The following is a 13292-nucleotide window of genomic DNA, read 5'->3' on the forward strand; positions in this document are numbered from 1 at the left end:
GCCCCACATGCATGGCAGAAGGTGCAATTGTGGGATTGTACATTAGATCCCATTGTGCTGTATTGCCAGTGCAGGGGATCCTGACCTAAGGGGCTCCCAGATGTAGTGGTGCCCAATGCACCCCAGGGCTGGAAGACACAGTTGCCACACCCTGCTACATGTGCACATTAAAGCTGGAAAGCAACCAGCTATAAAATTAGTACACATTTTTTAGGTCTAACTTTATGGCTGATTGGAACTTTTAATGGTGTAATAGGTAGTTTGCATGTGTAGCTGGTCTCAAGGTAATTGTGCTATTAACCAGTTAATTATGCAACACCTGTAACATGAAGAGGGCACTTTAGTTCCTACTTTAACAAGTATTTATAAGCCACCCTTTACTCTAGTATCTGGGTGCAATTTACATTATTTAGATTAAGCTGGTCAATGTGTCAAGGAGGAGTTAGGGGAAGGGTGGAAGGAATGAGGTAGTGTCCCTGTGCAGTAAATTTTACAAATCGTAAGGACAGAAGAACAGAAAAAAATGACAAAGATGTATAGAAGTTAGAGTAAAAAGATCATATCAATACTTTTTTAATTTACAAAATACGTTGCATTAAAGACAGCTACAGTTATAAAAAAGACTTCCTTACTATATTTTTCAAATAAGGTATTACAGTAGCTGACATCATGTGGCAGAAATTGATACAAACTTGAGATCATCGGTAATCCAGAAAGCTACACCCTTATTACAATGAATAAAAATTAAAATATTTTCTGCTAATAGTTAGAGACTGAGACTACAAGTCAGGGGACAGGTTTTTGTCCTGTTTCAGAAACAGATCAACTGCATGATTATGGGCAAATAACTTCAGTTCTGTCCGAGTTTGCCTGCCATTCAGTTGTCACTAAAATGTCAGTAATTATACACCTGTAGCATCATGGATAGACATCTGCATGTTAGCAGCAACCATTTGGTATATTTATAAACCTACTTTTGCACAGAATAGAATCAAATTCTCCTACAAACAGGCAAAATATAGATTGCCTATCATTTTAAAAAACCCCATTGATTTTGACACAAAAGACTAATTTCAAGTTTTAACTATTTTTAATTACTTTTTTTAAAAAGTGCATGACATAACCAGTGATTCTACTTAATGATTTTCTGAAAACATTCAAATCAGTGGCAGAAATCCAAATCCAGAAATACATCAGTGAGTCATTTCCCCAAAAAGGTGTCTATGTCAACAAATATATGGTGTTTAGGGGCGTTTGTAAATGACACAAGATTTCCTGATTATGCCGACACAGCTGCGTTTGTGTTTGCACGATCAGGATTTCCCCCTGCTCTAAAAATCTTTTCAGTGCATTAAACTAACACTGGTGGGACATGTTTTATTTTGCAGCAGTTCCTGCTTACGTTGCCCTATCTATATGGATTTGCGTCATTCAAACACTAATCGACTCAAAGACTTATAATTACTGTCTTTTGCTACCAGGGGGCTCTGCGCTATTTCTGTAGTTGAGGCCTTTGGCCACTGGGTGCCTCTGTTATTTTTCTTTTTTGGCTTCTGCTCATCCCTCTCTCCCTCCCCTTGCTCCCACAGGGGGCAGAGGCAGGGGCTGCTGCAGGGCAGGAGGGGTGGGGGTTGCCTCTGAGGGCAGCACAGGAGGTGGTGCCTGTGCTCGTGGGGGCTGAGCAGGCAGGAGATGCTGCCTGGGGGGAAGGTGAGGGTAGAGGGGCTGTGGCCAGCCCCATCCCTGTGCTGCGTTCAGGCGGGTTTATTAAATGCAAGCCAAATATCTGGGATTTCCTCCCCGGTTTGTTTTCCACATGGGCGCTGCTAGTTAGAACTACAGTTTGCAGAGTACCTAGTGCGGCGCATGCCTAATTGGGAGCTGAGTTTGAGATCTTGCTTTGCTTTGCTGGCGAAGCAGGGGTGACCTATCAGGATCATAAGGCAGGGCTGAGCAGTGGGGTACTGGCTGTAGGTCAGGAGTAAGGGGCACTGCGGGGCTATGATGGGGGGCAGAGGGATGCAGATTAGGATTGCGTGTGTGTTCCTAGAAATATCTCCAGTGCAATAAAGTTGCATATTGGTCTCTGGCTGTGACACCAAAAGTAATGGAGCTCTGCCTGAGAGGTGATAATTGGCATCTTTGAATTACAAAAATTTTCCACAAAGCCAGGGCTTTTTAGTGGATGACAAACTGAAGGACTTCAAGGTAGCTAGTCTGATTGGGTGGGCAAACCAGTTTTTCTTCTGTTCAGGAAAGTTCACTGACACTTGAGAAGCGATCAGGTTTTTACCTACTTCCCTGTGCTTCGGGCTGCATTGGATGTGAAGCTGCTTTATCCTTTACTTCCATAAAGAATATCATAAAGAATCATAAGGCAGGGCTGGTGGTAGGGGGGAGTGGGGAGGGATTCCTTGACCTATTAAAAGGCATAAGCAATGCTCTTAAAAATGTAAGCCAAATAGAACATAAAACGGTATATTTACTAATGTCACATTAATAGTTATGGTTCGAAGCATACGAAGTTTGCATTAAAAGTTAACACAACTTTGTCAATACTGCTTATGTTTCAGTGTTATCTGAGGCATTTAGCCTTGGGATTCTCTGTTAAAATTAGTGCCAAGTAGATGTCCAAATCTCATAGCAGCTTTGAAACTCTCAGCTTAGGTCACTAAGATTTGAGTAAATAAAGCAGCATCAAATGTGAAAAATTCATTCAAATGAATAACTGTTGACTACACAATCGTTCCCAGTGACCTAAGCTGAGATATCCTTTGAGCCATAACTATTAAAGCAACAGTCATAACAGTTATATACCTTTTAAAAATAAACAGACTTCTTAGAGTTATTTTAAATTGGTGATTTTATTCCTGCAGAATTCATTAAAAAAATTTTTACTTGAATTGACTTTAGAAAAAATATGGAAAATATTTTAGTTTACCAGTCCATAGATAATATGGAAAAGGAAGAGAAAGAGAAGAAGGAAAGGCTTGGATGTATTAGCTGTAATAGGAGAGGAGGCAGGAAAGGTATAGTCCTATCTTCTTCCTTAGAAGTTTAAAGACAAAATTAGCCATTTCTCTTTCATGGAAGAAATCATGGTGAGGCACTAGGATAATGATGGATATGGTATATAACCTGGATAGATCAGAGGAAAAAATAAAGATTCATGTTTTTATTAACTGAAGTGCTAGGACATTGATATGACAACATGGCAAAACAAGGAAAGGTCTTATGTGTACATGTACATTTGAGACCCGTTAGCACCACAGTGATAAGAAATGCTGATGGTTTGAATGAGGATAAGTGAATTAAAAAAAAAAAAAGTGGAGATCTACATTTAGACCATGGAGGAACATCAGAAGAGAGAGGAAAGGAATAAGGAGGAAAGACGTATCAAAACTTGATGTTCAAGTAGCAATCATAAATGTAGAGAAGAATAATAAAGTGTTCTTGTAAAAAAAAAACAAAAAAAAAAACCTCAAGGGTACTTATGAAAGCTTATGCCTCTCTAAATAAGTTAATTTCTAACAATGGTTAGATCTGGCCCCCAGAGTTGTATCACCCAGTCCATGGAGCTCCTTGTGGGTCTGTGGGAAGCCTTGTGGGACATGGCCCTGCACACTACATGCAGTGCAGAGAGTGGGGCAGGACCTGATCCCAGCGCATGGACCTAGATGAATATCTTGAAAGCGTGATACCAGTGCACAGGACGAGGTAGAGGTGGAGTTCTGGTGACATGTGGGACCAAGAGGAGGCAGTGCAGGGCTCCAGGGCCAAGATCCTAGTGTGCAGGGCCAAGCAGAACTGGTATGGGGTTCCAGAGCCTTGATCCCAGCAGGCAGGGCTAAGCAGGGGAGGTGCAGGGTCCCAGGGCCCTGAATCCAGAACATGGGGTGGTTTAGTCTGGAGGCATCCTGGTGCATGGAGTTGGATCCAGCCTGTGGCCCAACCCCAAATCACTCATGGGACCAAAAGGTTGAACTCCACTGGCTTATAATGTACCACCCTGTCCTACCTTCTTCCTGACTTCAGGTGAACAAAGCTAACTATCTCTCTCTGCTCATGAAGGCTGGATTAGGTTTAGGTTGGATATTGGGGAAAAAACTTTCTCACTAGGAGGGTGGTGAAGCACTGGAACAGGTTACCTAGAGAGGTGGTGCAGTCTCCATCACTGGAGGTTTTTAAGACATGACTTGACAAAGCTTTTGCAGGAATGATCTAGTTGGGGATTGTCCTGCTTTGAGCAGGGGGGTTGGACTAAGTGACCTCCTGAAGTCCCTTTGAACCCTAATCTTCTATGAGTCTGTGAAAAAAAAAACAGTAAAAGTGGTGATTGACCTGATGCACCAGGAAAATCAAGGACAATTAAGAGAAGTCACTATAATGACTATAGTGAAATGAGTGCTGTTTCAGAGGCAAGAGGTGGTGAAAGCTGGTTTTGAGGAGATCAAGGAAAATAGGGTTAGAACTGTGTGCACTAGAAAGAGATCATTTAAGGCAGGGGCAGGCAATTATTTGGGGTGGAGGGCCACTTACTAAGTTTTGGCAAGCCATCGAGGCCCACATGACAGGCAGCCAGGGGCAGATTAATATTAATTTTCTAAAATGTTTAGGGGCCCCGTGGGATGGATATAATGGCCTGCCCACCCCTGATTTGAGGAGTTTAAAAATAAAGGAGATCACATAGTGAAAAATGTGGTGGAGTGATGGATATGGTAAACAACAGCCTGACTGTATGTGGAGGGAAAAGGAGAAAAAAAGTGACTTGTAAGGAAAAAAGAATGATTATGGGAGATAATAGGGGCTTAGATGGCAAATCAAAACAATCGATGTGGTCTAAAGATTAAAGAGCTCAGAAGAGAGGCTTAAAAGATAAGATGATGGAAAACAAGTTCTGGATCTACACAGTTGTTTTCAAAAAAGTTTCGAAAGTTTTTTGTTGAGGAAAAGTGATGAGAAATGAAAGAGAGTTTAATGAAAGGGTAAAAGGTAACAAAGTGTTGTCAGGCTGAGATTATGTACGAAATGAGTAATAGGATATAGAATAATGTGGGTAAGATAGTAGAGGTAAAGGTAACAAAGCAGCATCATGCGTATGTTTTTGAGTGATCAAAAAAAAATACTATGTCATTTGGCATGTTACTGTAATATGCCTCACAAGATAACTTTTTTGGCGGGGGGGCGGTTGTGATCCAATATTTATAAGTTTCACAAAAAGAGAGTAAATTTCACAACAGTTGAATGTTCAGTATATCATCACCACTTGTTCTTTGGCAACTATGAAATACAACTTTTGTACTGCTATCAGAAATGAATGTTATGTTCTAATTTTATTTATTTTTATCATAAAATAGTTTTCTGTGTTTGAAATAGGGAGACCAACCTGCAGCTGTGCGCTGGGTTTCACTGGACCAAACTGCAATCAGACAGTTTGTGATCATTTTTGTCAAAATGGAGGAACCTGCAGTTTTACTGCTGGAAATCAGCCCTATTGTCACTGCCTGCCTGAGTACACTGGAGACAGATGTCAATATTGTAAGTAATACAGCACGTCAGGGAACTCTGTAGCATGTTGAAAGGCTCACCAAATGGAAATGCAATGTGAGCTTGTGCCTGTGGGTTTTTTCTGCTTTGCCCCATTTTAATCACATGTTAAAAAGTTCGTATAATCACAAGTAAAACTAATTTTGTAGATTCAGCTGATGCTTAATGATGCCAAAACAGCTGTACAATTGCCAGGAGCATTGGTATAGAAAAGTTTTTTTAAGTCAAGAGTGAGGTTTGAGACCTTGTATGCTGGCACAGTCTGCAGTTCACCAAGTGTTCTTAGTGAATACAATAAACAGCATTAATTAATAGGTTTGACATTTTCCAGTGCTGGATAATAATGATGAGAATTTCTGTTATGGGGTATTCATCTAAAAAAACAAACATCTATTTTATATTTATAAAAATTTCCTAGGAGGCAACAGTTTCAGTAGTGCCTGTATTCATAATTAAAGTGTAGAAGGCTTTACTCCTGCATATAGTTTACATATCACTAATGCTACTAATATACTAATGTATAAATATACACAAGAAGACTAGACGTACACCTTGCTGAGGTTATTTGTTCCTAGCAGTCTTTCCTGCCCAGAGCAGGAGGAGCTGGGCCCAATGATCTCACGAGGTCCCTTCCAGCCCTAAACTTCTGTGAGTGAATCTGTCCATCGCTAATATCTAGAATGGCATTGTACAGTAAAACAACTTCTTTTACCATTTCAAACAAGATGATAAAATCACTAATATTTTCTAAATCGGTTCCCATATATTTCAGATGTGATATTAATGAAACTGAGAAAGAGTTGTTTTTAAGAGGAGAAAGCATGGTTTATGTTATCCTTTATCCTCTATGAATAGGCTAACCTATTTCTCCATTACTGTCCTGACTTTCTTTTTCACATCATTTCTAACTCATTAATTAAAGTATCTGCAACTTTTGTCTTGACTTCTTCACTGACTCCATTCTGAATTTTCTCCTAAATGATTGCTGCTTTCAACAATCTAATTAAATTGTACTCATTGTCTCTGTTAATTATCTCCTTTTGGCTAAGTCTCATGATCTGTATTCCATTTTTTACTACTATCCCTCAGTGACATCCTGCTGTCTATTACCTTACTTGCTTCTTTCCTGTTTTAGGTCTTTTTTTATCTCTCAGTGAGCATGCCTTGTGGTAATTCCTGACATTTCTCCTTCCCCTTCCCCTTCCACTCCATGCAGGGATTCAGGATGCTCTTTGTGTCCCAATCTTTCTTTCACCCGGCATGTAGTCCACCTGTGGTTCTCATGACCACAAAACCTGTAGAGCCAGATAGCATATCCAGATTCAAAAAGGGGCTAGATAAGTTCATGGTTGAGAGATCAATTAATAGTTATTAAGCAGAGCAGTTAGTGATGTGGCATCTCTAAACCAATGATGGTGGATGCCAGGGATGGTTAATGAACAGGGGATAGATAATTCTAGATATATCCTATTTAATGCTCTCTGTCTAAAGCATCTATCACTGCCACTGTCAGGGCCTTATTATATGATAATTATGGGCAGCTCCAGAAGCTCTTAATACCTGGATTATTCTGGCATTAACACCTGAAACTAGTTTTACTCACACATTATGTGACTCAAAGTAATGTCACTCCAGGGCAGGTTTATTTCTGATTCCGCCCACCCCCAGTTTGGATCCACTGCTTCTCCGCACTCCCCACCATCCCAGATCTCTGCTCACTGCCCCTCTGCTGGGTGATGCTGATCTCCCAGACTGAGATTCACAGTCACAGGGCTACTGCTGGTAGATGCGTGTCTCCCAGCCCAAGCTCTGTGCTCACAGGGCACTGGCTGAGAGACCTTTATCTCCCAGCCTGAGCCCCATGACCATGGAGCTCGGGTTGGGAGATAAGGGTCTTGCAGCCCAAGCCCCATGACTGTAGGCTAGGGCTGGGAAATAAGGGTCTCTGAGTCCCCTGCTCCCCAGTTGTAATGATGGAGCGGGGGCTTGGAGATAAGGATCTCCCCACTTAGGGACACAGGGATCTCCCAGCCCCCACTCTCCAATCATGATCATGATTGGGGAACAAGGGGCTTGGAGATCCCCCTGGTGGATGGCTGACTAGGAACAGATTTTTCTGCCAGTCAGGTGTCTACATGAGCATGACAGCACTGTTACTAATGCCAAGTAAAATTGCTACTTGCATTTGCAGTTAGGAAATTTACTTGGTATTAGGGAGTACCAAAGTAAGTGTGTGCACATGTAGATGCACACGGTTACTTCACAGTAAGCTAATGCAAAGTTAAGCATCTTCTGTAGATGCACCCACAGCGTCAAATGTAACAGGGCTCTTAGATACAGGATACTGGGTTAGATTGACCATTTTTGTGATTCACTATGGTACTTCTTATCTTCTTACTCCTCTTCTCTCTGCAGTCCTTCTAAGTAATGTCATTGAGCACCATACCTCACCTCCCATCTATTTTTCCAATGAGACAAAAGCCTTCTTCTGTTCGGCTGTACTTTTAAAATTCTCCCTGATATTTTCTCTTCCATGGCTCAGATTTACCAAGCTTAAAACAACTAAAATTCTGAAGTCTGCTTTTATTTTAAAACCTCTTCTTTTTCTCATTCCTTCTCTTTTGTATCCTTATTGTATCCCATCTTCCCTGTCACTTGTACACATATTTTTTTCATATTCTTTTATTTCAATATTGAATCCAAATCCTTATGTCTTCCAAACAATTTATGAAAAAATCTTTGTATTTCTTTTTGTTGACATGGCCAAAATCTCTCTATACATAAACCTATTTTAAAAAATTCTCATCATCAATACTATGATATAGTTCTCTCCACTGTCTTTAATATTGGATTACACTTCCCGTCTAAACAATAATTCTGTAAATTTATCTTCTTTACATGTTAATCAAGCCCCATCTCTCTTACATTATTAAAGATATCTAGAATTGAATTATCTCAGAAATAATTGCAAAGGGAAAGTAGTATTTCAGAAAGCCCTCAAAATATTTTGTAATAGTTGACAAAAAAGTCTTTCTTTCTAAAAAAATATTTCGGCCATAACCACTACCATTACCTATAAAGAGGAAGCTCCTGTGAGGCAGTAGTGGGCATCTTGGAAAGTCAACTGAAAAACAGGATTTCCTGCTTTTCTGAATAATTTGGGGGGTTTAAAAAGCACTGGAACAGTAAAATTAATGTTATAGTGATTACTGGGGTTACAGATTTACCATCTCCATGGACAAATGGAGCAAAATGCAGATTTTCCCCTTTACCCATGGAAAACATGGATTTCTCATTCTAATGGAGAAACCCACAGATTTTGTAGTTTGTGAAGAGAACTCTACAGGCTGGCGGAGCTCCAGCCTGCAAGGGGCTGGGAAGGAGCAGGAGGAGGGCAGTCAGGCACATGGCTGCCAGGCAGTCTGGAGAACAGCTCCCTTAGGTAAGTGGGCAGGGGGGAGGATTGAGTCTCCTGTAGGTACAGAAAGGGGAGTTGGACAGGGCTGGGGCTGGGGCTGCTGCCAAGCAGGGCAGTGAGTGGGGCTTGGGGCCCCAATGTGCAGCTGCAGGGCCCCAGCAGGGAGCAGGACAGGGCTCATCCAGGGGGCTCATCCAGGGTGCATTGAGGTGGGGCCAGCTCCCTGTCATTATGCACGCTCCCAGGGAGGTGGGAGAGACCTATGCCCCCCAGATCTGTGCATGGGTTGGGAGCTCTCTCCTGGGAGCTCCACAGCCCAGCAGGCGTGACCAGGTGCTGCAGGGCACAGTGGGGCTGTGCAGGGAGGCTGCTTGCTGCTGTGAGCTCTGCGCGGCCCTGGCATCCCCTGTACAAACAGAAGCAGCTGGGGCAGTGGCCCAGGGTTGTGCCCATCACTGTTGCCTTGTAGGCGGGGAAAGTGTTGCCAGGGCAACATGGAGCTCACAGCAGCAATGAGCTTCCCCACATGACCCCACTGGTCCCTGCAGTGCCAGGTCATACTTGCTGGGATGTGGAGGCCCCAGGGGAGGACAGCCCAAGCCTGCACACACAGAGATGGGGGAGGCATGGGTCCCCCTGCTCCCCCCAGGAATGCATGCAGCAGTGGGAAGCCAGCCCTCCTGCAGCAGCCACTGCCTCCTGTTGGAGTTAGGGGGGTGTGGACTCGGGTCCCTGGCCCCATGTCCCCTGCAGCTATGGGCTGCTTCTTGCAGGGCTGGAGAGAGCAGGCGGCTGTGGGTGGGGGGTGAAGGGCATCAGCAGGGTTGGGGGGGCTGGGGGGAGAGTAAGGGGCACCAGCAGAGCTGTGGGAGGCTGGGGGTGGGGGGAGTGATGGGCCTTTCATTTTAATCACAGATTTTGAGGGGGTTGTCAGAGAATTTATACATTTTTTTCTCAGGGGAATCCAGGATCCCTGGTGATTACATCAACACTAGGAAGAGAATATGGCCTACCTCTGCCTTTTTTAAAGTTTGTCTTACCAGGAGAAATCATTATTGTTGGTGGAAATACGGGGCTCTAAGTTGTAAATTGTGTAGTGCTCCAAAAACAGATGTGCATTTCCCTTTGAAAGTACATGTCCTGAAAGATTGATTCAAATGCTTAATCAAGGATAAAACTTTCAAAACTTTAAAAAGCATGACAACAATGTATTTTACTATCAGTTGCAGAAATATAGACTTGAGAGAAACATAATCTCTTAAAATGACAGTAGTTTTTTTTCCTTCAGTCTACTAAGACTTTCATAAAATACTCTATGTAATAAATAGATGTGTTATAGTTTTAAAAAAAATATTTTGATGGCATTCATTGTTAACATATTCATTTGCTCCTTGTTGCCTAAACAAGGAGGTAGATAAAGGTAGTGGGATTTAAGTAATGTTGAGGAAAATTAGATATGCAAAAGCTGGCATAAAACTCTACCAGATACTGAAACAGTTTAGTTTAATAGTGAAAGGTCTGTCAAACAAGGAAAAGGTTAGTGTATATCTTAAATGGGATTTGTTTTGAAATAAACTGAATATATTTCCAGTTGGGAGACTATGAAATAAATTCAAGCCCTTGAATGGAAAAACAGGAGTAATTGTGATTCTGTCCCACTTGGTATTAAACAAACTGCATGGATCCACAAATAACTATCTGCAAACACGATTGGGTATTTGAAAACAATATAGTACATAAATCATGCACAGACAGACATACAGATTAAGAAAAAAATATTTACTTGAGGCTTATCCAAAACCAGACAAATTGTTTCTAGTTGAATGCTTCTGCAAACATCATTTTTTTAAGGAATTAATTTAAATGTAAATTTAGGGGTACTTTTTAAACAGTGTGTTTATTATCAGATTTGGATTGTCTGCTGACACTGTTTGGAAAAATGCCACGATTCAGAGAAGCTTAAATTCATTAAATTAAATACAATAAAATTAGGGTTTGTTTGTTTAAATCCTCTGTTTTTAAAGGAAACTTCTGATATTTTGATAATGCTGTGTAATGGCTAATATCTGTTTGATATAAATCTCACAGGTTTCTCAATAATCATTTAAAATATATATGCACACATACATACAATTTTTAAAAGATGTATTATGAGACACTTTTTATGCATGTTAGATAGATTACTATAGCTTCATTAGAACTAAGATCAGTTGCCTTATAAATCACATTTCTGCCTTGGCATGGTAAAGTGGATGAAATGAATTAATATACAGAGAAAGATACATGGCAAAGAGATAAATGTGTTGCCCATTCATTCAAATTATAAAATGAATTAATATATTTTCTGACAGGAGTATTCAGTCTACTTGCTATATTATACCTTGCTTGTTCTGATAACTTATTTTTTTCTACAGTATGGGGTACTATTATGCTCTGGAAGGTTTAAATTTTATAGACAAACAAAGGAGATTTAATACGTTTTTGCTACAAGAGCCTCACTTGAAAATATTTCTATAAATATGAAGATTTTTTTTCAATACTAGTGCATCCCAGAAGCTGCTCTTTTGGAAGCTATTAAGGCTTGTCTAAGAGAAGGAATACTGGCATATTCATCAGTGTAGCACACTTAACTAAACTGAATTTCCAAAAAAAACTGAACGCAGGATATGTGATACACTATCTTCAACATAATTGCACAACTTAAAAATTCTGTATATTATTGCTCACAGCTTAAGATTAATTTTCCTGGTTTGGTCTTAAAACCTGGTATCTGCAAAGGAAGAAAGGAAGGGGGGGTGTTTATTATCTTAAGCAGAATTCTAGGGAAACTCACATTGCTGCAATTCAAGATTCATATTATTCTGCGTATGTTACGAAAAGATATGCTATTTTAGAATACTGGTGTGGTGGTGCACCTGTGGGTGCTTGCCACTTTAACAGCCTAAGCAGACTGTGAGGCAGGCTGCAGGTGACAGCAGAGCCCATCAGGTGGTCACATGACATCCAGCAGGCTACCTGATTGGAACATGGCTGCACAGCCTCAGCATAAGAGCAGGTCCTGAGGGGCAAAGCTGAACAGTTGTTGGAGGGATGCCATTGAAGTAACATCAGCTTGAGATCTGCTCCTAGGAACATTCTGGAGATTCAGGGGAGGAAGTATGGGGATGGAGGAGGTTCTTAGGGATACAGCAGAGTCCCAAACCCCAGGGAGAAGGCTTTGGGCCTAGGGAAGAGCAAGGCCAGCCTTGTGAAAGGGGCTTAGAGTTGTGGGCCTACACAAGGGCTAGGCAAGCCCCTGATTTGAACTGGCAGGTGTGAGCCCAGGGGCTCTGGTGAGCCCAGTTGAGTGAAGGGTGGCTTTATACAAGATCTGTGGGGCTGTAGGCCAGTACGTCTTGGGGTGACTTTATGGTGGTGCCCACGGGGAACCCCTCTGCGGTAGGGAGGTCAGTGGCTCCCAAGATGACATTCTGAACCCTCAACTGTTCAGTGCAAAGGGGCCAGGGCCTAAAGGCCAAAGGGAAATTGAGGCCACCATGAGGGGCAGGCCAGGGCTGTGGAGAGCTAGCTGGAATCGCAAATAGCCTGGAGGTGGGGCCAGGGCCTAGAAGAGGCTGAAGATCCCCTCTTTGGGGGTGACGTCACAGCCAAAAGAGGATAGGGGTCAGCCAGCATGAAGGCTGCTATGAGAGAGGCTGATGCTCATCCTCTGGACGGGGGGCATCCAATAGAGGGTCAAAGAGAGATGGGCCAGAGGAGGCGTGCAGTTCATGAGATGGAGGCTGCAGTAGAGTGCCAGAGGGGAGTACCCTGAAAGAAGACCCAGGAGCCTCTAGGATGAAGAAAGAATACGGCAGGTAGATCTGCAACCGTCCTGGGGATTGAACTAAAACTACACCCTGCTAGGGACGATGGTGTGGTGGGGCTGCTGGTGGCAGGGCAGTCCTCAGGAAATGCCACACCAGTGCCTCCGTAGTGAATGGCAAGTATGGGGTGCCAAAAAGCCTCAGCCCTGCTGCCTTGTGGGTGACCCTATGGAGAGGAAAGGCTCTGGGAGCACACCCTGACAAGAAAACCAACAGCCCTTGGTCCCAAGGCCTGAATGAATGAGACCTAGTGGGAGGCCTGAAGGAGAGCTAAGTCCAGAGGCCTGAGTGGACCATAGGCTGAGCATGAGGTCCAGGCACATTGATGGACACCTGAGGCCTAAGGGCTGTAAGGCCCTGCAGCCCCAGTGAAGGGGAAGAGTAGTGACTCCAGAGCAGGAATAGAGAGAGAGCCTAATGAGGGGCAAGAAACCCAGTGAGGGGACATGTGTTGAGGCACC

The 13292-nt window shown here is 42.5% G+C and overlaps 1 protein-coding gene across 1 annotated transcript in view; it reads left to right on the forward strand.

Moving 5' to 3' along the window:
* Positions 1-13292, forward strand: part of LRP1B (LDL receptor related protein 1B) — a 1602836-nt gene that overhangs the window by 1542270 nt on the left and 47274 nt on the right. Inside the window, exon 84 of the mRNA XM_090045827.1 lies at positions 5377-5538. Within this exon, the coding sequence (XP_089901953.1) occupies positions 5377-5538 (162 nt within the window). The remainder of the gene's footprint in view (positions 1-5376; positions 5539-13292) is intronic.

The sequence above is a fragment of the Crocodylus siamensis genome, chromosome 4, assembly GCF_052110815.1.
Source record: "Crocodylus siamensis isolate JL-2025a chromosome 4, ASM5211081v1, whole genome shotgun sequence".
NCBI lineage: Eukaryota > Metazoa > Chordata > Crocodylia > Crocodylidae > Crocodylus > Crocodylus siamensis.